General features: G+C 43.0%; 1 protein-coding gene across 1 annotated transcript in view; it reads left to right on the top strand.

Moving 5' to 3' along the window:
- The first annotated feature begins 2,454 nt into the window (after positions 1–2,454).
- JAG1 (jagged canonical Notch ligand 1) overlaps positions 2,455–27,596 on the top strand; it is a 39,017-nt gene continuing 13,875 nt past the window's right edge. Inside the window, exons 1-11 of the mRNA XM_044288813.1 lie at positions 2,455–2,826; positions 3,166–3,471; positions 18,455–18,506; positions 20,708–20,962; positions 21,209–21,269; positions 23,556–23,686; positions 23,936–24,055; positions 24,641–24,754; positions 24,850–24,963; positions 26,509–26,622; positions 27,041–27,087. Of these exons, the coding sequence (XP_044144748.1) occupies positions 2,749–2,826; positions 3,166–3,471; positions 18,455–18,506; positions 20,708–20,962; positions 21,209–21,269; positions 23,556–23,686; positions 23,936–24,055; positions 24,641–24,754; positions 24,850–24,963; positions 26,509–26,622; positions 27,041–27,087 (1,392 nt within the window). The 5' untranslated portion in view covers positions 2,455–2,748. The remainder of the gene's footprint in view (positions 2,827–3,165; positions 3,472–18,454; positions 18,507–20,707; positions 20,963–21,208; positions 21,270–23,555; positions 23,687–23,935; positions 24,056–24,640; positions 24,755–24,849; positions 24,964–26,508; positions 26,623–27,040; positions 27,088–27,596) is intronic.

The raw sequence follows: 27,596 nt of genomic DNA, 5'->3' as shown, positions 1-27,596 counted from the left end.
GTGAAGCAGTTGCCCGTAGCAACTAATAAAATTCAAGCTCTCATTTTCCAAAGACCTGTGGAAGAATGAAAGCAGCCACATGATTGGTTGCTACAGTAACTCCTCTACTATGGCTGAACTACATAGGACGCTCCAAAGACGTCAGCTAAAGCAATGCGCAGCTTAGGCCGAGTTCACACTTCAGTTATTTGATCAGTTGTTTCCATCAGTTATTGTAAGACAAAACCAGCAGTGAAGCCTCCACAGAGATCAGGTGCAATGGAAAGATCTGCACCTGTTCTGTGCTTTTGACCGGCACCTGGTTTTGGCTCAAAATCACTGATGGAAGTAACTGATCAAATAACTGAAGTGTGAATTTGGCCTTAAAGGGGTTCTGCACTTTGTTTAAACTGATGATCTATCAATCAGCTTCTTATTGGCGGGGGTCCGACACCCAGGACACCCGCCGATTAGCTGTTTGAGAAGGCAGCGGTGCTCCAGCAGCGCTGCAGACTTCTCACTGTTTACCACTGGCCCAGTGATGTCACGACTAGTATCAACTAGCGTGGGCGGGGCTAAGCTCCATTCAAGTGAACAGAGCGTAGCCGCGCACAGGCCAGTGATACTAGACGTGATGTCACTGGGTCAGCGGTAAACAGTGAGAAGGCCGCGGCACTGCTGCCTTCTCAAACAGCTGATCGGCGGGGGTGCCGGGTGTCGGACCCTCGCCGATCAGATGCTGATGATCTATCCAGAAGATAGATCATCAGTTTAAACAAAGCGCAGAACCCCTTTAGTGCTGGATTCAGATTGGCATATTTTATGTCTGAGAACAGATCTCATCCAAATCTTGTCGAATTTTTCCACTTGGGAAATGACCTGCAGAGTGGATTCATAAATCTGCAGCCTGTCAATGTCTTCCGCCATTTTCAGCCACTTCAATGTGGGGGCGGTGGTGAATCCGCAGTAAAATCCGCATGCTCCACATATGGGTTTTGCAGAGAATATGGGGTTTGCATATGGTCACATGCTCTGCAGCCGCCAGTGACTGCCTTCACAGGTGATGTGCTGCTTGTGACTACATTACTGCTGAAGCCATTCATTGGCTGCAGCAGAGCATGTGACCATGCACATGGTGAGGCGGATGTAAACACAGTGTGGCGACTGGAACGTGGGCATGCGGGAGGCAGTGCAGAGGACCGGAGCGGTGGGGAGCAGAGGAGTATGAATCTTTTATATCGGTTATGGAGGCAGGCTGGCATTATTCCCGGAGAACTCCTTTAAATTTTAATAAATTTAAAATTTACCCCATTGTTTCCAAGAGCACTACGCCACCCTTACGTGGCCACCGCTCCCATTCATTTCTATGGGGCGGACGGAAATAGTCGAACGAGCTATTTTCGGCAGCCCTATAGAAATGAATAGAGGGCGGCTGCGCATGCGCAGTGCGCCCTCCACCGCTTTCAGAGCTCCGTTCTCGGCATAGGTGCGGGTCCCAGAGGTGGGACCCGCACCTATCAGACAATGGGGGCATATCCGACATGCCCCCAAATTTCTGAGATGGGAAAACCCATTTAACGTCTCAGGCTGATGACCGCATCCACATTTCGGTCCTGCAAACCATGGACCCATTCCACGAGCACGCCGCCATCCATCGAAATGACTATTCTCGTCCGGGCCAGAGTAGGACATGTTCTAGAATTTGCAGAGCAGCCACACAGATGCTGCACGGCCCCAAAGAAAAAAACGCACCCGGGTGAAAGATACTTTCGTGTGCACGAGGCCTTACACACCGTGAGCCCTAAGGCTACATGCACACGACCGGATCTGTTTTTTTTTGTTTTTTTGCGGATCCATTGTAATAATGCCTATCCTTGTCCGCAAACTAGAAAAAAATAGGACATGCACTATTTTTTTGGGCGGCGCAACGGAACCCGACATATTGATGCGAATACAGCACGCGGTGTGCTGTCCGCGTTTTTTATTTTGCTGACCCAAAACAAACGGAACAGGCACGGAAACAAACAACGTTGGTGTGCATGTAGCCTGAAGCACATGACAGCGCGCTGTCCTCTCAGTATTTTCACACGACTGAGGTGAAATAACCGCCCTGAGGAAACAGCGCGACCGGAGCGAAGACTTGTGAAAATGTGTCTCCAGGAATTCCCAGCCCTGCACCCCTCCTGCCTCTTCCTCATGGCACAAGTCTGCACTCGCTCGGCTCTGCTATTCCGCCCCCCTTGCCGTGTTGTGACTGGCACCTGGCCTGTCTGCTGCCAGCTAATCCCGACTTCCTACCTGTCTCCCTCACCTACAGACAGACCCTTCCTATCCGCCCCCCTCCCGCCGGAGTGTGAGGAGGACCCAGAAGGAGGCGCCGGGAGGCGGAGGGGCCGGCTGCAGCCTCTGGCCACCCAGCATCATGAATATTAAGCTGAGCCGTCCCTCCTGCTCCTCCTGCAGCCCGGGCATAGATGAGCAGTCTCTCGCTCAGCCTGCACTCTGCTCTCAGCTCTCATTGTCTGTCTCACCCGACGCTTGCAGCTGATTTGCAAAAAAAAAAAAAAAAGAGAGAGAGAAAAGGAGCAGAATCCCTACTAACTGAGGAGAGAGGAGCCAGAGATAAAAGGGGGCTGCTGCTGCCATTCAGGACAATAGAGGAGTGTGTTGTCCTCCACTCGTGCATGAGCAAATCAGCAGCCTATATCAGAGCTGTGGAGCGGTCCCGGCCATCAGTGGCTCCAGGGCAGCACTTGCAGAAGAGAGGCAATGCTTTTACGGAGGAGACCCCTCTTCTCTGACACCTCCTTCAGGCTCCTCATCGCTGCACTATGCTTCCCATTGAAGGTATGCACCAGCCCACCTGCAAGGATCAGCAGCTCAGCATCGCCACTTCTCTGCAGGCGCCATGCTACTTTTTTTCTTTTCTTTTTTCTGCATGCATTTAAAGGGACACTGCACCTACAGTCCTACTTCTGGATGTTCTCAAGAGAGCAGACTTTTTATAAATTTATTTTTCTGGAGAGAAAAAAAATCACTGCATGCATGAATTTTATTTTTATTTTTTTTTAAAATATATATATGTGTACTGTCCCTTTTAAGATGCACCTTGTGGCCCTGAGTGCATTTTTATGTTGATGCTCATCCTAAAGGTGTTCGTTTTTTTTTTTCTTTTCTTCGTAACAGGTGTCCGTAGCATCCGGGTACTTCGAATTGGAAATCTTATCTATGCAAAATCCCAATGGAGAATTGCAGAACGGCAATTGCTGCGATGGCACCAGGAACCCCGTCGATAGAAAGTGCACCAGGGATGAGTGTGATACTTATTTTAAAGTTTGCCTAAAGGAGTACCAGTCCAGGGTGTCCTCTGGGGGCCCTTGTAGTTTTGGCTATGGATCTACCCCTGTCTTAGGAGGGAATTCCTTCAACCTTAAATTCATCAGGAACACCGAGAGGAACAGGATTGTGCTCCCTTTCAGTTTTGCCTGGCCGGTGAGTCACTTGTGATTTTTTTTTTTTTATTTTTATTCCCCCACATGCTTTATTCTTTACTTTTTTTTTGTTTATTTTTGCTCTTGGTCCTGCATACCGGCAGTGGCGCCAACAGAGTCCGTGGCTCTGTACGTCAAGGGCTCCAGCGGTGGTGCATAGTAGGAAGATGCCATGGGTAAATGTGTTGCAGCTGTACAATGAGATGTCTTTAGTAGGTTGGTTGGTTGTCGGCGTGCAATGGGTTAATTCAACTGCTAGGGATACAGAAATGGAGACCATGGGAAGAGGAGGGAAAGTGGACTGTGATCTCCAGTATGTGACCCAGGAGAGAGGGAGGAGTGCCTGGGAATAGAACTAGCTGCTCATAGAAACCTGTGTATCCCGTGTAGCGCTGTATTGGAATTCGGTGTAAAGCTGCCCATAAACCTGAGTCATTTGTGTAAGATATGGGCCCTCACGATGTCCTAGTCAAATATGACCCGTCATTAGTATCGCCAGCTCTCCGTTATGACCTGTCATTAGTAGCAATTTTGACATAAACGTGGTGCGTTGTGACCCTTCTCGTGGCGTGTTTTATGTGTATGTTTGTTACTTTGTCTAATGGACTTTTGCCTGTTCTGAACCTCAGGAGATAATTTTTGCAGTTTTTTTTCGGTCCTATCTATTTATTGTATGCACTTACATAGCGCTACTATATTCCGTAGCGCTTTACAGACATTCGCATCCAGCTGTCCCCCATGCTCACAATCTAAGGTCTTTGGAGTGTGGGAGGAAACCCCCGCAAACACGGGGAGAACATACAAACTCCATGCAGACGTTGTTGTCCTTGGTTTGATTGGAACCTAGGACCCCAGCACTGCAAGGCACCAGTGCTAACCACTGAGCCACCGTGCTGCCCATGGGCAGTTTATCGCCCCGACTGTGAGTGCATTAGGAGGTCAGAAGTTCGGTCTGATGTTCAAATAGCATTGACGAGCTGGAAGTGGACTAATCTCCTCTAAACCCATCTAGCAGTGTCCGGCTGTGCTGAGTTTTCCAATGCACCCCTCCCTTCTTGTGGTTTAATATGTTTGTGCATCTACAGCTGTAGAAAAGCTATGGGCAAGCGTAGGTTTCTGAGATTTGGAAGGGGGGGGGGGGTAAATGCCCACCAGGAGATGATGGCTCCAGGACATGGTTGTGTATAGACTGCAGGATCTGTAGATACACCTGTCCTTCACGGTGTTGCTTACAACCAACAGTGACTGGCAGTGGTATTTTCTGTGAGCTTTTTAAATGCTTCATTTGCGCCACTTCCTTTTGCGACCGACTTGTGGGCTCTCATCTGGTTTGCATTGGTAAACTCAAGTTAGTCTGGGTGGTAATTGCCCTTTTGCTACCCAAGGGAGATTGTTTCTGCTGGTGTAAGCGATCCCTTTCTTTTGCATGCTTTTGGAAGCAGGTTTGGCATCAATCCAGGAGGAACAGGACTTCATACTGTATTGTCGTACCTATGGTATCTCCAAGCGCCCTGCCCGTTCCAGTGGTTGCCCTACCCTTCCCCTCCAGCTGTGTCCTTCGATCCCAGCCAGGTGTTTGCAGGGTGGGTGTGCAAGCTCCACTGAATCAAGGAATGCCATTCGTATTAATCATTGCAGCAGAGACCTTTTTCACAGCAAAGTTTCCATAATAACTTTAACTTTTTTATTTTTTTGAGAATTGTCCATTTGTGGACAAATTGGTGGTGCCCGTTTTTGCTCCCCCCTTAGTCCTGTTCAGCAGCTATCACTGCTGTAGCCAAGGCTCTGTATGGATTAAAGGGCATGATCAGGTGAAACGTTGCTGAGGATCTGCAAACTCAACGTGGGCAACTGTATATTTAGTAGGGTTTTTGCCTTACTGATCAAAAATCTATTTTTGCTTTGGATCTCTTAGGGTTTCTTTTATGAAGCTTTGTATATTTTTAGTACAGTTTTTGGTTTCCAGATCAATTTTTTTTATTTTTTTTATATTTTTTATTTTTTGTTCTTTTATGAAACTGCATATTTTTGATTCTTTAGAAAAATCTGTAGTTTTTGAAGGTACTAAATTTAATAAGGTCCACGACAGAACTACTGATCTGCCACTGTTTTTCTAATGCCAAGCCTTGGCGGGCTAAATTGGCCGGCTATCAGTCTTCCTGGTGTGTGGGCATCCATTGCTTAACCTTGAGGGGGGTTTAATTGGCTCAAAGGCCAGCTCTCTTTTGTCTACTGGTGGTTTTCACTCTCCGGCTTTCAACCTTGCGTTTGCCCAATGGGACCAGAGGGATTTTTTTGTAATGAGGCCACCCCTGTTGTAACTAGACTAGTATGGAACCAATCACATGTTCTCTGCTTGCTATATTGTCAGTCTCCCTGGACGTTTGCATTCAGCAATCTGATTTACAAGTATATCGTATAACCTCCATAAAAAGAATGCAGAATAATCCCCCCCCCCCCTCTCCTGTAGAGAGTACTTGTAGTCCTTTGCTGTGTCATCGAGGCTTCCTGAGCTGATCTGGAAGGAAAGTTTGGTCAGATACTGGCACAATACCCTGGTTCACATAAGTAGCCTCTGTTGGTGGAGAAAAAGAGCCAGGTTTTGCTTGCAGTGAGATAAAACTGTTATCAAAAACTACCATCAAAGGGATAAAAGGTTTTATAAAAATTTGTGGTATTTGAAGTCCTGCCAACGCAGGTAGTGCCTCCATTGTTGTGGCATTTGACTTTCTTTCCCATTCTTGCTTTGAAGGACTGGCTCATTCGGATGTTTGCCTACTAACCTGAGGAAATAAATTCAGGTGTTTGATCCTGACCAACTTCTTCTGCTCCGTTATAAAGGGCTACTGTTCTCTTATCTGTCGGGGGAGATGCGAGATGTGTCTTAAAAAGACATTACCGAGGACCATTAATTGGCGAATATATGCAGTTGTGTCAACTTTTGCCCTGAAATAAAGTATTCTAATGTCTGAGATGTTTATGTAATTAACGTGCACTGGTTTTCAGTCGTACGTTGGCCACTGGGAGGCACTGTTTCATTGTGGCCTATGACTGGTGTGTGTGTGTGTGTGTGTGTGTGTGTGTGTGTGTGTGTGTGTGTGTGTGTGTGTATATATATATATATATATATATATATATATATATATATATATATATATATATAGCAGCATCTATTGCTTTTAGTTAGTGATGTTGCATATATATATTTATTTTTTTCTTGGATCTCCTTCCACAAATCTGCATTAAGTTGGAAGAAACAGCATTTCTCCTATTTGTTTTTATTTTGCACTTTGCACGTGGTGCATCTTGCACGGACTGTGTCAGGGATTGATGTCGGTGGGACTGGACTTGTTCCTTTTGTGTCTTTCTTTGTATTTTAGACCTCTTGCTTCATGGATTGGATAGCAGACTTTGTTGTTGTGTAGGCTTGAGTAATGGGCCTGGAGAATAGGGGGCTGTAAATAAATGTAAAGTCATTGGTTTGACAAAGTTGCTAGGTTACAGACCGACTTGGGACAAAACAAGTCTGCGAAACTTTCCTGCACCTGCGAATGGGAATGGCCTACTACTGCACAGAGGATCCAGTGTGTTCACGATTCTCCTGATTTTTGCCTTTTCTCATCCTTCCTAATCACATCATGTCACTTTGCAGGCTGTTGTCTTTGCATTGGTTTTGTGTATAATTGAGTTTATTTAGGCCTGTAATTAATAGCAGCCTCCAGTAATCACATTCTTCGTGTCTCAGACTGTAGGGGGTATTTTATCGGACAGCTTAGATCTACATCCATACAGTATATTTATATAGGGCTCCAGTACTAAAAAAATCTTCACTTTTATTGGTTCTAGAGGTCGTGGTTGTATAATGAGTTTTGCCACGTAAAACTGCTATACAACTGCAGTGCGTCACACATTTTTACTTTTTAGGGGTTTCCAATTAAAGAGGTTGTCCGAGATTCTGATAGGATATTCTCGGTAGGGGTCCAACTACCAGCACCCCCATTGTTTTGAAGAGGCTGTGGCCAGTGACGTCTTGTTCATCAATTGCATGGCCTAGGTCCAGCTCAGTCCCGTTCAAGTGACTGGGTCCGTGCTGCAGTTCCAAGCATGACCACAATCCAATGGAAGGCACTGTTCTTGTTAATCTGTGAGGGGGAGAGGGAGCTCTCTGGAGCACCACAGCCTCCTCCAACAGCTGATCGACGGGGTTTCGGGTGTCTGACCCCCACCGATCGTGGTATTAATGACCTGTCCTGAGGATAGGTCATCAGTATCAAAATCTTGGAAAACCCCTTTTAATCATGCTTATTTCTCTTATCAAACATCTTACTGGGACCCTCAGAACTGTTCTTGCATACATTGATAAGGCTTTAGTTTATTAGTAGGCACCAAATATGTTGTGTGGTGTTCTCTGAGGCCATAGGGATTATTGGAATATGTTGTATTTAAGGGAAACTCCAACTTCATTAGTGGATACTGTAATGAACAGTCATTTGACCATAGTCTTTGCGAGAAGAGGCCTAGCAATGGCAGCCATGCCTGTGGGGGCTGATCTCCATGCTGTTGGAGATTTTGTAGTACTAATGTTGGGTAGGGATCCAGGCCTCATCACTTCTGTTCCAGAGAAGAAGCAAGATGGCTGCAGTATTTGGTTACACTGGACAACTGCTCCACTTTTCCTTTGCATCAGGCTTGTTCAATTTCCTTGCAGGAGTTGTGATGTCACATAGGACAGGCCTACGAAACAGTGGTAGGCCTCGTATGAAATCATGGCTGGTTCTGTTGTCCATAGTAACGAGTCCGATAATGTGTTTAGTCTTCTTTCCTGTGCTGTAATGGAGTTGGTTGCTATGAGTTATAAAGGGGTCAGTTGCTATGGGCAACAGACGGGCTGTTGTTGTAGTATCGTTAAAAGCTGATATTTGGCTTTGCGGTTTGAGTTACTGGTTCCTGTCATATCAAGGATGTCGTCGCCATTTTCTTTTCCTCAGCCGGTATTTTATCGTTTACAGAAGCCTTTATCTAACAAGGAAGCGGCTTCTTTTAATGTTTTCCTCAGACCTTATCAGGCAGAGCATTTGCTTTCATGAGATAGTTGCTCCTTAATGGCTGAATCGTCCTATTCTTGGACCAGTGTTAATCCAGATACGTATAAACCATAGCTCCCAATCTGAAGGATGATGGTGGCTATAGCTTGTGATCAAGGCGTTTTTTGCCTCTGCTTATTTCCCCCACAAAATCCATATGGACAAATGGGTGATTTAATAAACGTAGTAAATTGGGTCTCTTTCCCCCCCAGCAGTTAATATTATGTTTGTTGTATGTAATACATCACCTATGAAACACTGATGTATTGTACAAGCATTCCTCCGCAGCCCCCACCAGCTTGCATTAAGAATTGATGTGCTAAACCTTGTTGACCTTTCCCAGTTGGACAGATAAGGCTACTTTCACACTGGCGTTTTGGCTTGCCGTTTGAGATCCGTTTCAGGTCTCTCACAAGCGGCCCAAACCGGATCAGTTCAGCCCCAATGCATTCTGATTGGATAAGGATCCATTCAGAATGCATCAGTTTGGCTCCGTTGCGCCTGCAATCCGCTCTGGAGGCGGACACCAAAACGCTGCTTGCAGCGTTTTTGGTGTCCGCCTGACAATGCGAAGCCAAACGGATCCGTCTTGGCTTTGGATGGACTTACTTGGACTTACAGCTGTTGGACTACAACCCTTATCATTTAGAGCTCGACCGGGGTTGTACAGGATTATAAATGGAGAACCGCTGCCTGCCGCACGGGTCTTCGGGTCATGTGTAGTATTGCGGATTCTCTCCCTTGTAGTGAAGGCTGAACTTACTGCACCTTATACAACCTGTGGAGCGGTGTGGCACTGGTTAGGAGGAAAAAGCAGCCATTTTTTTTATCCTGTACGATGCTCATTGGTTGGGTTTACATGGCGTTACATACGCAACACTGGATATGTGAGGTTAAACGGCCACGGCCTACTTTTTATTAACCTAAAATTCCTAAATACGTAAACCAGAAGCTCAGTCATCGAATGAGGCTTAAATACCAAGAATTAAATAAGTCCACCCATACAGAGGAGGCCGTTTACCAAACGCATAAACTAGACCCGTAAAACAAATAGTAAATTGCAGGAGTAATCATATATAGCTCTGACCCCACCAGAGAAGAGAAAAGTCTTCCCCAGCAACCCTTATAGGCCCATCAGCAGGACAATCATAGGCCCATTAGAGCTGTTCGCTGGCCAGTAGGGCCAGCTTCACCAACCAGATGAAGCCAAATGGCGTAAAAATTCACACCAAACCCGATGATCCACAAGGATGTTAACAATCCCATGTGGATCCCTCCTGATTATCCAGGTTTCCACATGCATTTAACCAAACATTGCTGAATAAAAATGACCCCCAAGGGACATCAAGAACTGTCTGCCGCACGCTTCCCCCCCCATAGTCCTCAGCTTGCGGGTTGAACCATTGTAGCTTTGTTAGTGTGAAACCAGCCTTCAGCACATAGTTAATGTGAACGTATCTCATTACTATATGGTTTTCTGCCAGATAACGGAGTCAACTAGGAATAAAGACGCCGCCAAAGGAGTGAAATTATGATGTAGATAAGATAATGGCAGGTAAATGATGGGTAAAAGGTCAGCAGTCTCCAGAGCTGGCACTTGTACAGTCGGCGCACTTCATATCCACAGTGTGAGAAGTCGTATCATAAAAATGGAGGCTCTACGATGTTCAAAGTCCCTCTACCAGCTCAACCCAGTTTCCGCACTTCAGGTAAATAAGTAGAAAGGGCTCTTGTTCCTGCCTGCTGTGTGAACCTGACTGCTGTGCTTGGCTGCCCAGCTGGTATTCTATCTATTAACCTTGCCACCCTTTTGTAACTAGTGCATTTAATTATCGGTGGGATTCTTTAAGATGGTGGGTAAGGAATTTATGGCCACAAGAAGTGTCTACTTCCCTATGGTTTATGGTATCTGAGGCTTTATGAATTTTTTATTTATTAATATTTTTTTACTTTTCGGTTGCTGTTTTTAGGTCGAGCCACATTGAGCAAGTTCATATTTTTGCAAAAGGGGCCACATGACGGTGTTGCGCGACGTTGCATCTGATCATTGCAAATGGGGTTGGGATGCAACACGTGACATGCCATGACTTTTAAGTAAGGCCTCATTCACACGATCATTGCTTGGTTCCCGGGCCCGTTCGCTACCGGACAGCACACAGACTTCTGCCATTGCTCCTTGTTTCTGTGGCAACGCTCAAATTGCGGAACGCTCACGGGCGGCATCTGGAATTTTCAGACCGCTAAACCCTGTGCAGTCGTGTGCATGTAGGCTAATAGTGATACATTCAACACTGTTGGATTTTTGGTCGCACTCATAGACCACAGAGCAAGTGGCTTGACTGTGACTCTTCTGCAATTTGACTGTTTTACAGTGTTGATTTGGCATTAAAAACAATCACATGACAGCGAGTTGTACAATTTTTTTTATTTTTTTGTCGCTCAACATGTGACGCCATGGGCAACGGACACACGGCCAAAGAGTGCAGTGTTGCGCTGCACTATCGTAACTAGTGAATGGGTCAAGTTGCGTTGCAAAAGTTGCCAAGATCCCAGCCTGACAGTCACAAGGAACCTACTAGATTTCTGTGATCTTTTTGGTCGCAACAGGACTTCGCTCACTTTCGCTAGTTGCAATGCTGTTACCGCTACACTACGATCTTTGGTCTTGTGATGTGTGTGTTGTGGGCGAGGTTGCAGTGTTGCCTCAGCCTAAGGCCTCATGCACATGACCGTTGTTTTGGTCCGCATATGAGCCGCATTTTTTTGCGGCTTGGATGCTGACCCGCTTACTTCAATAAGGCCGCAAAAGATGCGGACAGCACTCTGTGTCCTGTCCGCATCCGTTGCTCCATACTGTGGTCCGCAAAAAAAATAATAATATATATATATATAACCTGTCCTATTCTTGTCCGTTTTGCAGACAATAGGCCGTTATATCAATGGCTGTCCGTGCCGTTCCGCAAATTGCGGAATGCACACGGATGCCATTTGTGTTTTTGCGGCTCTGCAATTTGCGGACCGCAAAAACGCACAACGGTCGTGTGCATGAGGCCTAAGGTCTCATGCAGACGACAGTATCAGTTTTGCAGTCCGCTAAACTGGGATCCAGGCTGAGTGCATGCAACAGTTTTATTTTTTTTTTTTTTTTTTTACACTTCTCTAGAAATGTCCTATCCTTGTCCGCAAAACGGACAAGAATAGGACATGTTCTGTCTTTTTGTGAGGCTACGAAATGGACATATGGATGCCACCAGCAGTCCGCATCTTTTGTGGCTGCACTGAAATGCATTTTTTGCAGATCGGATGTGGACCGAACATGTGCGCATGAGGCCTTAATTACGGGCCTGCAGTATGACCGCAGTAGACCTTGTTTGCACAAAAATGCCCCTCCTGATGTGAAACTTATATCCCATCTACAGAATATAGGATAGGGGGGCCAAGCATCCGCCCTGCTGCTCCATTCATTCTCTATAGGACTGCCAGAGACAGCCAAGCACAGCGCTCTATTTCCAGCAGTCCTAAAGAGAACTAATGAAGCCACTGGGTGCATAATCGGTCTGCTGCTCCATCAGGACGGGAACATGGGACCCTCGTTCTTGGGGATCAGTGGGGGTCCCAGCAGTTGGACCACCACCGATGAGTCAGTTACCTTCTGTCCTGTGGGTTAGGGATAACTTGAAAACTACTTAAAATATATATATATATATATATATATATATATATATATATATATATATATATATAATGTGTGTGATGAATACAGATGACAGATTATTGGTATATGTTCACTGAATTATTGATATGATAATTATAAAAAAATAAATAAATCTTGCACAGTAATTTTTTTTATAATTGTGATGCATTGTAGTCTGGCCACCCAGACAGGCAATGACTGCTAATGTTAACCAAGAACAATAGCTTGGCCATTCTGACTGCACCGAGGATTACAGAACATAATGGGGGCCCGTCCAAAAATAATGCAAATACAGGACGAGCAACAGGAAGCAGCAGTAGACTCAGCAGAGCTCGGCTCCCAGACAAACCATGGACTTAGTTCACACAATAGCAACTTCAGCACATTATGTATTCACAGGATACTCATTATTCCAGTAGGCTTGCCAGATCAGAGATCAGCCCAGGGTATTGGATACAACGCATGCATAGTTTGGATGGTGGCATTTGTCTGCCCTACATCACTTGGCACGATGTCCGCAGCAGTATCGTACAAGTTCACAAAGTCGGTTTGTGGCTTGGCTACTCTGACACACGCGGAAAAGAAAGAGAGAAAAAAACTTGGTTAATGAATTTATTTATTTGCAGTTGTTGCTTGATGTGGTTATGGCACTGCTGTTGGCGATGGCGTTGGGTTCCTCACCGTGCCAATCTGATGGCTCCTATCACACATGTTGCTCATTAGAGGAGCCCTGTGTTTGGTGTGCGGTCTGCCGGTGGATGCTCATGGGTTACGCGATGAGTAAGCAGCTTTATTTTGCTGCCCCATCGGTATAGAAGGTGTTGCTCATCACTTTTAGTTTTGTTTTTGGTTCTCTAGGAATTATGTGAAAGCTGGCTTTCCTTCCAGTCAGCAATTTACGGACAAGGGCCGGCAAGAGCTTTGTTGCCTTTTTTGTAGAGCTTACGAGCCGGGCTCCCTAGCGCGTTACGTGATTAGGTGTTTTCTCAGATCTGGTGAAAGCTCTGTTCTTGGCAAAGTATGTGGAAATTGCAACTACATGATGCATATACAGACGGCGTAGTGTTTAGTGTCTGTTTGTAGGCAAGGCAGCAGCCAGCGCTTAAAACTGCATGTCTGTCATTCTATGTGTGCAGACGAATGCTGTGAAAAACGTACGAATGGCGTGTACAATGTGTGCCAATCTGACCGCTTAAAGGGATGATGCCATGATTACTGTAAAAAAATAAATAAAAATCAGACATCATATAGTACATGCAATCTCTTTCTAACAAAGCTAGAACCAGCCCTGTACCTCACATAGATCCAGTGATCTCCCCATTCATTGCTCCACTTGATCTGCTAGATTCTCTTCAGGCTGGCACTCGGGGGGCGTGTCCTTCTTGCAGCGGATCTCTTCCCCACGGCTTCTAACAGTAGATGTGGCTGACGGATAGAACTGAGCATGTGCGACCACCTCATTAGGTGGACATGCTTGTTACTGTGTAGATTAAACACCAGGGGCACTCTTATAATGAACCAAAGAGAGTATCTAAAAAGAAAATACAAAAGTAACTAGTTTTTAATGCTGAATTATATTAAAATAAATTTAATTGTGGCACAACCCCTTTAACACACATTTCCCGCTAAAGTTCCAAGCAATTCGGTTGTCTTAAAAATTCAGACGTACATCTGTTTCTAGGAAAGCTGGATAACAACCAACAGAGTGTTAGTATAGGACAGGGATCAGCATCCTCTGGCGCTCCAGATGTTCTGTAACTACAACTCCCAGATTCCTCCTTTCACTTCTAAGGTAGTTACAAGAATAGGAAGAGGAAAGTGTGCATGCTGGCAGTTGTAGCTTTACAGCAGCTGGAGTGCCATAGTTTGCTGATCCCTGCTATAGGGGATATAGGTAGTAGCTGCCCCTGGTTTCTCATGCCTAGGGGGATCCAAAGACCTCTCGCCCACATCAGCCCCCCGTATTTGAAATGGCACATGGTACGACAGCGAATCTGACCACCGCTCCAGTTTGTGTAGTTCCAACCAGCTCTTCTAGACCCCGAAAGGCATATGTGCATAATGATATGGTTTTGTCATTCACGAGTCAAAAAAAAAAAAAAAAAAAAAGCCGAGTGGCAATACCAGTGGGAACTATAATGGCATCCATATTGGGTCTTACTTTATTTCTTGTACTTTTACCATGCTGTTGTAGAGAAGACGACAATTTTTATTTTTTTCCATTTTAGCAGTGATCTTTCATGCTGGTACTTGTAGTTCACCCAAAGCCTTTTGTGAGGTCATCCTAAAAACATATAAACTTTCTTAAAATTGCACCCCCCCACCTGTGGTATTTCTGCTCATCCCCCATTTACTACAATGTAGCTGAGCTGCAATACCAGATACAACCAATGGACTGATGAGGTGCTGTTTCTGGAAGGAAGAAGCCATGTTTTTCTAATCCTGGACAACCCTTTATTCCATCCTGTGCCCTTTCTTAGGAAATTACCTTATTGTTGGTAATTTATGATTTAGTCAAATGTGGACGTGTGGTGATTTGACATTCTATATCTCTGGCTATGGTGCATGGTTAGATACCGTTTTCTTAAAGATCATTATTAATGCTCACTAGATAGTTGTAGATGAAATGAGGCCTCCTCTACATTCACGGCGTGGCTTGTAAAGACCTCTACACTCAAGGTATTCCTGGAGGGGTATATTATTTTTTGGCTCTGGGTCAGACCTCTAGTGGCTAATTAAGTGTGACGTTATCAGTACACAGCTGATCTTTGACACTGTGCGGATCTCTCATTTGAATACGTTGACTGTGTGCAGTTTTATTATTTGGGAGGGATGTATATTTATCAGGGGTCATCTGTGGTCATGGGAACATTAAAACCTGCTGGTTGCCTTCATTCCAGAGATGTTCAGTAAACCTGAATGCACCAGGGTGGATGAGAGTGTTCATTCACCCATTATTAAACCAACAGTTCCCATTATAATTGTGAATGAGCTCTTCTCATCCCCTGTTTTCATTCGGTATTATATCTCGTGCTGCTTACAGAGCTTCACGTACGAATGTCCGGATCATTGATGTACCTGAGCCAAGTATACAGTGGGATCGCCTCGGCTATTCCAATTTTTGATTCTTTACAACCCGTATGGAACTAATGTTCAAAAATAAATGTTTTGGTTTTTATTTTAAAAAAAATGTATATATTTTTTTCAATGACTGACTGTCTGTCTGGCACATTGCATATTTCCTGGCTGCCCCTTTTTTCCACAGCTTTAAACCAGTCTACGATGCACAAAATAATCATTCATATAAAAAAAAAATCTGCCGTGGATGTGGGAATAAATTTGTGATTTAGGATTACTTTTTTATTTCTTTTGTGTTTTTGGGATTGGGTTTATTAAAAAAAAATATATATATATTTTATTTTTTTCCTGCAACTCAATTGCCCTATAAGGCGTTTTCCGCGCGGGTGCAATGCGTGACATAAACGCATAGCACCCGCACTGAATCCTGCCCCATTCATTTCAATGGGTCTGTGTACATGAGCGTTGTTTTTCACGCATCAGTTTTGCGTTGCGTGAAAATCGAGGCATGTTCTATATTCAGCATTTTGGCCCCATAGTTTTGTATGCAGCCCTGGCCCCATAGAAGTGAATGGGGCTGCGTGAAAAACGCATCAAAGCGCATTGCACCTGCGTGGAAAAAACTGAACGCAATCGCAGATAAAACTGACTGAACCTGCTTGCAAAGTGGTGCGAGTTTCAGTGAACGCATCTGGACCTAATCTGTCATGCTCGGTAAAAGGGGCCTAACCGTGATGGCTAACCTCCAGCTGTGGTGAAACTACAACTCCCAGCATTCTCTGTTCATTTCTATGGTGTTCTGAGGATAGCCAAGCAAGTGTGCATCTTCGGAGTTGTAGTTTTACCACAGTTGGAGTGCTGAATGGTTAACCATCACAGCCCTATAAGATTAGCAGAGAGAACTCAAACGCCATACTGTGCAAAAATTTCAGAGGTAAAAAAATTGAAGTTGACCTAGAGATTCACGCTACTAGGCTGGCAGATCTGGATTGAGTGCGGCGCCCGATTAGGTCTTCCGTTAGTAATTAGTCAACCACTTTGGCATGAACATCAGTTCGGCATTCCAGTCCTGGCAGATATAAATCATTGGCCTTCTGTTCTGTACATTGTTCAAAGACAAATTGACAAACTGAGGGGACTGTATGAAATATATTAAGAGGGTTGGTAATCATCAGCGGGTGCACCTTGACACAATGTGACACATTTATAATGCTGCGCTAAATTACTACTAGGCAGTTGTATATGTAAAGTGTTCTGGCCCCTACTTAAATGGCTTTTATACAGTACATATTTTTAACGCCTAGGGTTTGATGATTAGCGTTTCATTATTCTTGTATCTCAACGTATGTGGGGGGGGGGGGGGGGGAAGTTGGTTGCAATGTTAGAAAACAAAGCGCTATTGACTTTGAACTCCTTTTTTTTTTTTTTTTTGAAAATCCCTAAATCGTCCTCGTCTTTCTCCATATCAGCAGGGTTTGTTGTGTGTAAAAATACCGTAGGTTTTCTTGACCGTGCTATACCCATCACCCACTCTAAATTAACTTCGGTCTTTAAAGCAACAATCCCAGAGCAGTTGCGCTCCTTCGACTGAAGGAGAAGAATGAAGGTGTGGTAATAAAGCAGCAAGTATTTTGTAGATTGTTGTGAACACTTTGCAGATTTTCTTTCCCCGGACTGTACAAGTCGAATAAAAGCCTATAAAAATATAATACATGCTGTAAATGGTCGGAGAGTGTAGCTTCATAACCTGGTAAATGGCCCTGGCTGTGGCCTTTGTATTGGAAGCTATGTACATGTCCAAGCATGTCCAAATTTGCTTACTCGTCTCTGAATTTTCCCACAGTTATCTGTGAACAAAATGGAATCCTGTTCTTTGACTATGAAACATATTTAGGCAGTATTCCAAGTGGAGCCTCACAAAGAAGGGCTTTCCTTCAAAGACAGCATGCTCGGTCAAGTTATTAGAAGTAGCTTTATGCTGACTTTTGAAGTTGTCTTTATGCCTACACCTTCAAGGTGTTTACCTTTCTCCATAAATGCTATGTGCGCTTCTGGTTTGTCTTCTATGTAATTACCACATTCCACTTGTTTCCAAATGGTTTGGGATCTACAGCTACTACCATGGCTGAGCCAAGTAATTTTCAGTTTAGTTCCTGTCTTGCCGGGCACCAGCTCTAACTTGCTCGCATGAGAATACTGCAGAGGATTTAGCCACTTCTAGTCTCCTTGAAGACATGTTTTAAAGTGGTCCCATTGTATCTAAACCTCGTCAGAGCTTTAAGCCTGTGCTGAGCGGAGAGCGAGAGCTTCTGCATCTCGGGCTTGGCTATGGGGAGTAGAGATAAAAGGTGGCTGTATACAATGGCTGGCAACCATCCAGAGCTAAGGAGTCAGTTTAAGCAGTAGATGCTTATGATTATTACAGGAATGTATGAGATCTCCTAGTCAGATTAGTGCGACTATAAATGTGACACATAGCCGTGCCCTAAAGGTTTTGAATGCTTAGGTTCTGGGCTTTTGTATTAAAGAACCTTTCCTCTTTCCAACCTCCCTAAAATTCATCAGTCCTTTTTTTTTCGTTACCTGATACTTGTGGGAGCAGTGATGGTCTATTGCAGACAAAGCTTTCAAAGAGGTGCTGAAAAGCAAAAACTCCCAGGAGACTTCACTTCAGATGCTCAGTGAATTGGCTTTTGCAGAAGACTATACGAATATGCACATATTTTCTGTCCTTATCCTATTTTTGTTTAGTTTTTCAAAATATTATGTTTTTTTTTTTTTTAAAGCAGTTTATTCATATTTTATTTTTTTAAAGAGTGTTTATTGGTTCTCCCCAGTCAATTGCGTGAAACTCATTAGTGTTGACAATGATGAGTAATTTGAGGTGAAAGGTCTCTGCTGAATCAGTCTGGATAAGTTTTAGCTTAGAAGGTGAAAGAGGATCATGTTTGATTTACGTGTAATCTGTTGCCTATTTAGGTTTCAATTGGCACAATTACTTAGATCCGACTTCTTCGGGTGTGTTCGTCTATGGTCTATATACATCTATATATCTCAGTTTAAATATTTTTATCTACGTGTTTTTTTATTTTATTTTATTGTACATGACCTAACTTTATTTTTTTCAGAGATCATACACCTTGGTTGTTGAAGCGTGGGATCACAATAATGAGACCAATGGTGAGTATTGATAAGGTACATTATAGCAACCATATGGGAAGTTATCTTGTGTTTGACTCGCTAACAATCAATCAATAGTCATTTACTTTTCTGAGAAGATACCAACCTTTGAGAGTATGTAGGTACATCTGAAGCCAACACAGATAACGAAAGTTAACCTGTTCCCTAAAGGAGACATCTTAAAGACCTTTTAGGCCTCATGTACACAGCAGAGCCCCCCCTTTCCTCCCGCAAGGAGTCCTGACTGTTCTAGTGCCGCCATATGCATCTAGCGGGGAATACTGACTTCTATAGGTTCCATATTATGGCTCCAGACTTGAATGTTGTACAGCACTGTTAAAGAGTTGTGTACGTGACCTCTACCCTAAAGGGGTATTTTTCAGCCATTTATAACTGAGATTGAAATACCCACTGTTACAGTAGACCTTTTCTGTAGCTCCCAGGTCTGTGCTACACTGTTTCCATAACACTCTTTCACCTCTATGAGAGTTATGCAAAGAGTGTAGCACAGCCCATGCATCAGTTTCTGTAACTCTGTCCATCCTTGCTGACGCACACGGCGGGCAATCTCATTTCCGCCGTGGGTGACTGAAATGAGAATACCCATTTAAAATGTCCATACATCATCAAAAGCTGTTTAGCCAACAGATATTCCTCCCAATCTGACCATACACATGAACACTTGTTTTGGCCAAGCGTGCCTGTGTTCTGAATGGGGAGAAGGGAGTATGCCTCTACCAGACACTTGGGGTGGCAGCTATTCTACCCGGAGAACAAAGGATTGGGCATATGAAAATTGGTTTTCTTCCCTCCCCACCCAACATAGGCCTAGCAAATGTTGGCCAAACATTATGTACATGTAAGGTGGTTGGCTTGTCCTGCCTTTTTGGACAGTCTAATGTGTGTGGCCACTTTTTTAGTATATCTGAATAAGCAGACAGTAAATCTTTTAGATACTTCTTGGTTCAGGCCTCTATGGTTATTCTGCTAGGAAGATCTTTGATGACCAGGTTGAGGTTTAAAGAAACATTTAGCCAAGTTTGTTAAATGGATTCACCTTCAGTGCCTAAAAGTCATCCCATAGAAAAGTGTGCATGGGGTTAAACCACAGTTTTTGCTCCACTTCTCCCATCACCACATTTTTCACGGCACAAAAAAATAAACAAAGGAACAGCAACAGTTCATTCCCATCAAGAGACCACAGTGGGTCTCATTTTTGACCTTCAAGTCAAACGGCTAGGGTTTAGTGATAGAAGTTTGTTTTTATTTCTTCTTTTCCTGCAAGCTAATGGTATTCCCAGAGCTAGGCACTTAAGTGCTGATAGGTTGATCTGAAGAATGACATCCCCCCTTCGAAGATGAACATTTATTGGTTATGAAAATGTTTTGAAATGTGCGATGACGAGGGCAGGTGCAAGCCAAGGTTGCTGTAGTCTGGCATTACTGTCCCCTCTAAGGATTATGGAAGAATTTCTGGGGCCAAATTTTACATTTAATGATGCAAAAACTTGGCAATCAAATATGTATAATGTAAAGAATGAAATTTCAAAGCGCATTTAGTGTTGGTGCACCATTGTTGGACTGTTCTAGAGTTCTTTCTTTCTTAGTGTTCCATACAGTATCCATATCTTGTGGCCTTATAAATTGTATACTATGTGACCATTGAATATGTAAAATCTAGAATAATGCCCTAAAAATAGTTACCTTTGGCATCAACACATATTTTACTATTATAATATCCTGCACAAGTATCTCCATACGTTTCTGTACAGTTTCCCCGTCTTTTGTTTGTCATACAAGGTCCTTACGATTTCTTGTTTGCTGTGCTAAATGGTCTGTCCTTGTGCTTTTCTTTCCACTGTGTGCCGAGTTAATTTCAATGCTTTATGATAATTCTTCACTTTGCAGTCAAAGCAGAGCTTGGCTGCAGGTCGTAAGACTGTGTCAGATCGTTTAAGTCATAAGGCCCAAGGTACAGAGTGAAATACCACAGATATACACAATATTCCGGGCTACTGTGAAATATTATTTCAGGTTATAATGTTAAGCAGATGCCTGTTTTCAATGGACATGTCGCGTGTCTTGGGTGCTCCTAGTAGGCCAGGAAGGATTTAAGGCTGAGATCCTCTAAATCTTAGATAATAATTTTTAATTCTAATGATCATGCATTATTGGTTAATTTTTATTTTATTTTCCTTAAGAACGTGATGACATTATAGACAAGGCCACCTACTCCGGGATGATCAACCCTAGCCGCCAATGGCAAACCCTCAAACAAAACTCTGGAATGGCACATTTCGAGTATCAGATCCGAGTAACTTGTGGGGAACATTATTATGGCTTTGGCTGCAATAAATTCTGTCGGCCTAGAGATGATTTTTTTGGACATTATATCTGTGACCAGAACGGCAACAAAACCTGCTTGGAAGGCTGGACTGGACCTGAATGTAACAAAGGTACTTTTTTGAATTCCCAGTGGTGTACCTAAGAATTGGCTACTAAAACTGGTTCCATTGATGGCATGAATTGAAGTTATTGCTGATCCCATAACATAGTTGTTGAGGTTCTGCTTGGAATCTCTGTAAAGTGTGTATGTGTCAATGTAGATGTAATCGGTACCACCCTTATCTGCTACCATATATTCGTAGTATAAAATGATTAACCTTGACCACATGTAATTTTTGTATTTTCTTTTCTTTAAGCAATATGCAGTCAAGGCTGTAGCCCAAAACATGGCACTTGCAAGGTTCCTGGAGAATGCAGGTAAACTACATTACAATTTACTTTCTAAAACTTTAGCAGCCAGTGTATAGATGTCCCAGTCTACATTCCTGTACACAGTTGTGACACACGTCCTTGTGTAGGAGCTATAATGGGATCCTTGCCAGCGTACTTCTTAGCTCAGTGTCATTACAGGGGTTAACACTTTGTACTATCCATCCCCCCACATCAAGTCTATCAATAGGCAAAAAAAGTGAGGCATTCTTTAGAATGGGATTAGTAAAATCTCTGGGTCTCTGGGCTCTTGTGAGCCAGCATCTGAGTGCTGAGAGGTTAATGGCTGAGATGGAATCTTGTCAGTAGACACTGTTTGTTGCTGAGCTTTGAAGTTGCCTGTGCTCTGGCTTTCATACAATGGAAAGCAGGTTTTATACATACCCGGACAATTTAATAATTAAAATATTGGGACGAAGTGGAATTACAGATCATCTTTCATCTTCTTCATCTTTATGGCATTTTTAAGCTTTTGCTATATCGCAGGGAAGGATAAACTTCAAATGTAAATTTTAATCGCAGTGAGACGAGTGTGTATCTTCTCCTATATAGGGGTTCACATGCACAAGGCCCAGTTTTGGCAGAGAAGGTTCCACGTTACTTTATATTTCAGATTTATTATAGTTATAGAAAATGTATCTTAAGTAATTAAATAATAATGCTTTTTGTTTTTTAATTTTTGTTCAAAAATGTGTTCTTATGTAATCGGCCTTCCATAGCACAACAGGGCTGCCAATGATACACAGTTCAGGCAGTCAGATAGTACACATATAAAGTAAATGCTCTAGGCATTGTACCCAGGATCATGAGACGAGGGCTAATGATTTGTGCACTTGTCACTTAAATAAACACGGCTTGCTGTGTCACCAAAAGAACAACAGGCTTTGTTTCCAGATTTTAGGCCTTTCTCTTTCTCTGTCTCCCCTCCCACTCCATGCTCAGACATGCACTACTGCTCATACGCTATTTGTTTAAGGTGCAACTTTCCCACACGTTATTTGCATACATCGTCTTGTCTGAGAGAAGCCTGAACAAAATAAATGGTGTGATTGGCTGGGATAGTACAGAAGAGCTAAATTATAGGGTCGTAACCGAGGTGGATGCTGACCCCGGAGACAAACCAAGGTGATCTCGCCCAGGAACCAAGACCCAAGCTGCTTTGACATGGGCGTAATATGGGTTCATTTTAACGTCTGTACCCAATCTAATGAACCAGACTTTCAGAAGACCACAAAAGGTCTGGTATTTTAATAGGGATACTAAAATGCACCTAAATTATTGTAGGCCATTTTGGTGATGCTACTTGAAATTCCATGCGTAGCAACAATCCACCTGGCATTCTCGCAAACTGTTACGGAGGGCATCTGCTTGGCCCACAAGGCATCAATTCACTCCAATGCTTTTTTCTTAATAAGCATTGTGTGAATACCATATGACGGGAATGGGAGAGCTGAGGGTTAATCGGGCTCCCCTTTTCTCCCCCTGCTTCAGAATGCACTCACTTTCCCATGATATGGATTTGCTCTCGCAGACTTGTATTTGAAGTCTGAGTGACCTCCATCTAATGGTTTATTTTTACAAATTTAAAGACCGCTTTGGGGGAAGTTTTGGTCTTGGGCACTGAAGAAGTGTTTAGCTTTGGAATCCTTGATGTAATATTGAAGACCCCGCTAGCCTTTTATAACTCTGCACGTCTGTTTCCTATCTTTGCTGCTTCATGTGGTTATGATTTCCAATGGCGGCCTCCCCTCTGTTTTTTAGCGGATATAATTAATTTTTCTAAACATGGATCACAGAAAATGAGAGTGGCTGTTTATACAGCGTGTGTGCATTAGTTAAAAAATATATAATACACAAACTGGTCAGGAAAAGTCGGCAGGCAGGAAAGCGCCGTTGCCATTGTTCTCGGCTCTTTTTATCTTTTTTTTTTTTTCTTTTTTTTCTTTTGTACATGCAATTGATTGTCCACCCTGACATCGCCTAGAGATTGATTTGTAGGGAGCACCCACCCTCCCTGTCTCATTTGAATGACTTGAGAATAGAGTATTATTGTGCTCAATGGCACCATGCAGGGTCTCTCAGAACAGTTATTCTTTTGTAAAAAGATTGGCTTACAGACCTTGGCAAAACTTACGGGTAGGTTTGTTTACAAGAGAGCACCAAATTCACCCGCTAGGAATGCAATACATTTTTATGCAAGCGGGAGGGAAGCCTGAAGGCCAATTGTATAAACCTTCGTTCAATTTTTTATTTGATTTTTTTTCCCCAACCTAGATGCCAATATGGATGGCAGGGACAGTACTGCGACAAGTGCATTCCTCACCCAGGATGTGTCCATGGCACTTGCATTGAACCATGGCAGTGTCTGTGTGAAACGAATTGGGGTGGTCAACTCTGTGACAAAGGTATGCTAATCATACAGCAAACTCGACATTCCCCAAGTGAAGCCTTTTGCTTTTTTTTTATTTTTTATGCAAGTTGTGTGCATGTATTATTGTTAAATTACATTCCAACCTTGAAGGAACAGCTGCAGAGCCAGTAGACATTAATATTAGTCCTTCGAGCCCAGGAATAAATCTTTGTCGTCGACGTACCTTCTGATGGTGCTCTCACAGTATTCATCCATGACCCATGCATCTCGTCTTTATTGGCAGATTTAAACTCCTGTGGGACGTACCAGCCCTGCCTAAACGGAGGCACTTGCAGCAATACCGGCCCAGACAAGTACGAGTGTTCCTGTCCAGAAGGGTATTCAGGACGGAATTGTGAAATTGGTAATAAAAATATAATAATAATTTGTACAAATTAATTAAATATGCACGTTTATAAGTCTAGGCTAAAGGTGTTGTCTAGAATTGGCACAAATTTATATTTTTTTCATGAAACTGCGCCACTCTCGCCTTTTTAGGCTGTGTGTGGTATTGCAGCTTCATATCATTGAAGCAAATAGGGCTGAGTTACAAGAATAGACATCGACTAAGAACAAGAGTTGAACTTTTTCTGGGAGGGGGGGGGGTCAAAGATTTCTAATCCTGGACAACCCCTTTTAAGCTGCTACTTTTTTTCTGTTTGTGTGCTGATGCCTTCTCCTGAGGCTATGGGAATCTGTGTTCGTCCTGGCTCAGACTCAACTGATCTAAGCTATGGCACATTGATCAGGTCAGCATAGCATGAAAGATTATTTCCTTCTTGTTTGAAGTTGTGTTAAACCAAGCACTGTTAATGAGTATAAGATATCGAGGTATTAGTGCTGGTCACATCTTGCCGAGCAAGGTGGTCTGTGTACGGGGTAGAGTTTTTAGGTTTAGTTTCTTTTGTTTTGTTTTTTATTCGGAACTAAGTGTATATTCCTCTTTCAGCCGAACATGCCTGCCTGTCTGATCCTTGCCACAATGGTGGAAGCTGCCAGGAGACCACTGGTGGCTTTGAATGTAACTGTGCTCCAGGGTGGACTGGCCCCACATGCTCCATCAGTATGTATTGCTTATTATGATATAGCAACTGAAGAATCCATGTCTTAGATAATCCTGTGATCTTCATTGCATAATTTTATTATTTTGTTTTATAGACATAGATGATTGCGCCCAGAATCCATGTGGGCATGGTGGAACTTGCCAAGATCTAGTAGATGGGTTTAAGTGTGTTTGCCCTTCCCAGTGGACTGGAAAAACCTGCCAAATAGGTAACTATTAGGAAAAAAAAAAAACACATGCCGTGGTAAAGGGGATTTGTGGCCAATAAAGGTCTTCTGTATTTTAATATAATAATGCATCAGAGGCAATCAGCAGGATCAATTTGTCCCTTGACTTTGGCCAGTAGCATTTGGAAGATTACAAGGGCTTCTCTTGGATGGTTCTAGAAAATGCTCTTCTATGCGCAGCTCGTCTTCTATAACATGGGTCCATGTGCTGTAATGTATCTCCCTGATGTATGTTATCCTGCATTTCTAGAACATAAAGTGCTATATATAGGAAAGAGCCACATATAAATAACTGCCCCTCCTACAGTAGTTGTCTCCAAGATCAACTCTCAAGTTCCCCAAGTTCTAGAATCCATTTTTCTGGTTCTATGATGGAACAGAAAACCAGGAACCTTGATGAAAGTGTGAATAGAGACTTGGATCTACCTTTTTCTTTCCCCAGTTGCTCCATTCTAGTAAGGAATGTCTGTTTTATTAAAAGGCTCCTTGTGCAGGAATTCTCCACGTTCTAGTTAAGTGAGCACTGCTGGCACTGTAAGGCTTGGTTACAGCATTAACCATCAATAAATGAGTCTGCTTAAACTAAGTGGTGTACTTTGGACAAGCGTTTAACATGAATCTACGTTCTCCACTGCTTGGTCCTGTGGGAAAGTTGCTGTATCTTTTCAGCCGTGTCAACTCCCACATACCCAGGACTTTACAGCTGGGTTCCAAAATGTGGATGATCTCATGAAGAATGAGTTGTCTACGTTCTCTTTATGAAACCCTCTAATCTGCCTGACAATAGTGAAGGAAGCCCCCACCCTCCCCTCCTGATCTGGTCAATTGCTTCTTACTCTTCTTAATGAGCAATTGGGCAAATACCATTAAACTGAAGGAGATTTTTTATTTTACTTTTTGTCTACAAATCTTACCTTTAAAGGCAAATGTTCTGGACTGTAAGGGTTCAGGGAATAATGACAAAGACAGTTTAAAGGTTATACTTATATATGTTTATGGGAAATTAGGAGAGCAGAGCTTAATGAGCTGGCAGGATTACTAGAGTGTGTATATGTATGTGTGTGTGTGTGTGTATATATATATATATATTCTCTCTAAACCATTCCGATTTTTTATTTTTTTTTCTATTAGGGTTGAGGAAGGGAAAAGCTTTGGTGGCTTATTTTCCTATAAAAAAAAAAAAAATAAGCCACCAAAGCTTTTCCCTTCCTCAACCCTAATAGAAAAAAATCGGGATGGTTTAGGTCTATATTTTACTACAATATAATCCTGTCCCAGTCTCTTAGTTGGATCAGTTCTATAGTGAACTATATGAGGGTAGGGTTCTGATTATGCACTCCCCATGACTCCTAAATAAGACTCTGTTCACACCTAGTTTTGTACACGTCATAAAAAGATTCCGATAAGTACTCCAAATGTTCCCATTACACGTAATAGGCCCAACATGTACCATCAGGAAAGTGAGGCTTGGACGTGTAGTGCCACAGTTGCTTCTATCTAGACTAATCCATTTTCTTTTTTCTTAAGATGCTAACGAGTGTGAAGTTAAACCCTGCGTGAATGCAAATTCCTGCAAAAACCTGATTGGCAGTTACTACTGCGACTGCATCCCCGGCTGGACGGGTCAGAACTGCGACATTAGTAAGTATAGCATGTCCTCATTTTCCTGTCCCCACCGAGACAAATTAACCTCTAGCCGATTCTGAACCCTAGATGAAAATATACATTGCCTGATATAATTTAAGGAAAAAGGGAGTTGTCAGCCTGGAAAGTAAATATACAATTTTATCAAAACGTATTAGTCTGTAGTACGGGCATATTCTGATAACGTGGCTGAAACAATGATGTGAAGTTTAGAAAGCTGGTGGAAGAATTACTTCAAGGTCCCACCCTTAAGAATAAGCTTATCTAAAGGAAAGGATGCAGGAAACTCCACAAAAGCTCTATCTATCTCCAGTAATACAGATTTGCCTTCTGTCGCCGTCAGTTGAAGTGTGCCTTGGGTTCAACTACCATTGTCTAATACCTCTCTCTCTATTTTTTTTTCTCCCCTATCTAGATATCAATGATTGTGTTGACCAGTGTCAGAATGGAGGAACGTGCAGGGTACGTCTTCGAGCAGTCATTCATTTAATATTAATTTTAATTAAGTTGAATAGTTTCTATAAAGGTATAAATTACCATCATGCAGTGTGGTTAGGGGTGGTGTATCAGAATTGGACTGGGGTTCCTTAGGCCCACCAGATAAAATTATTCTCAGGGCCCAAACCCCATATCGTCAAAGTCTGAAAGGCTTTCATTGAAAGAAATAGACCTTAGTGGGAAGCTATTGGTTGCAAATGTTATTTTCAGTTTATTTATTTTTTCTGCTACTTTTGTGGGCCAGTCTGACTCTCAGGTGTATGTGTTTGTATATATTATACATTTTACTATGTGATGTCTTTTATACCATAATATTTTTTGCAGATCGGATTTAAAAATAACAGTAAAAAAAAAAGTTGTGCCAAACATGAAAGTTATCCCCTATTCACTGAATAAGGGGTAACCAACTGATCAGTGAGGGGTCTAACCTCTGAGACCCCCACCAATCCTGAGAATGGGGCTCTCATGTTCTT

Source organism: Bufo gargarizans, chromosome 4 (genome assembly GCF_014858855.1).
Source record: "Bufo gargarizans isolate SCDJY-AF-19 chromosome 4, ASM1485885v1, whole genome shotgun sequence".
Classification (NCBI taxonomy): domain Eukaryota; kingdom Metazoa; phylum Chordata; class Amphibia; order Anura; family Bufonidae; genus Bufo; species Bufo gargarizans.
This window is presented reverse-complemented; position numbering and strand designations above follow the sequence as displayed.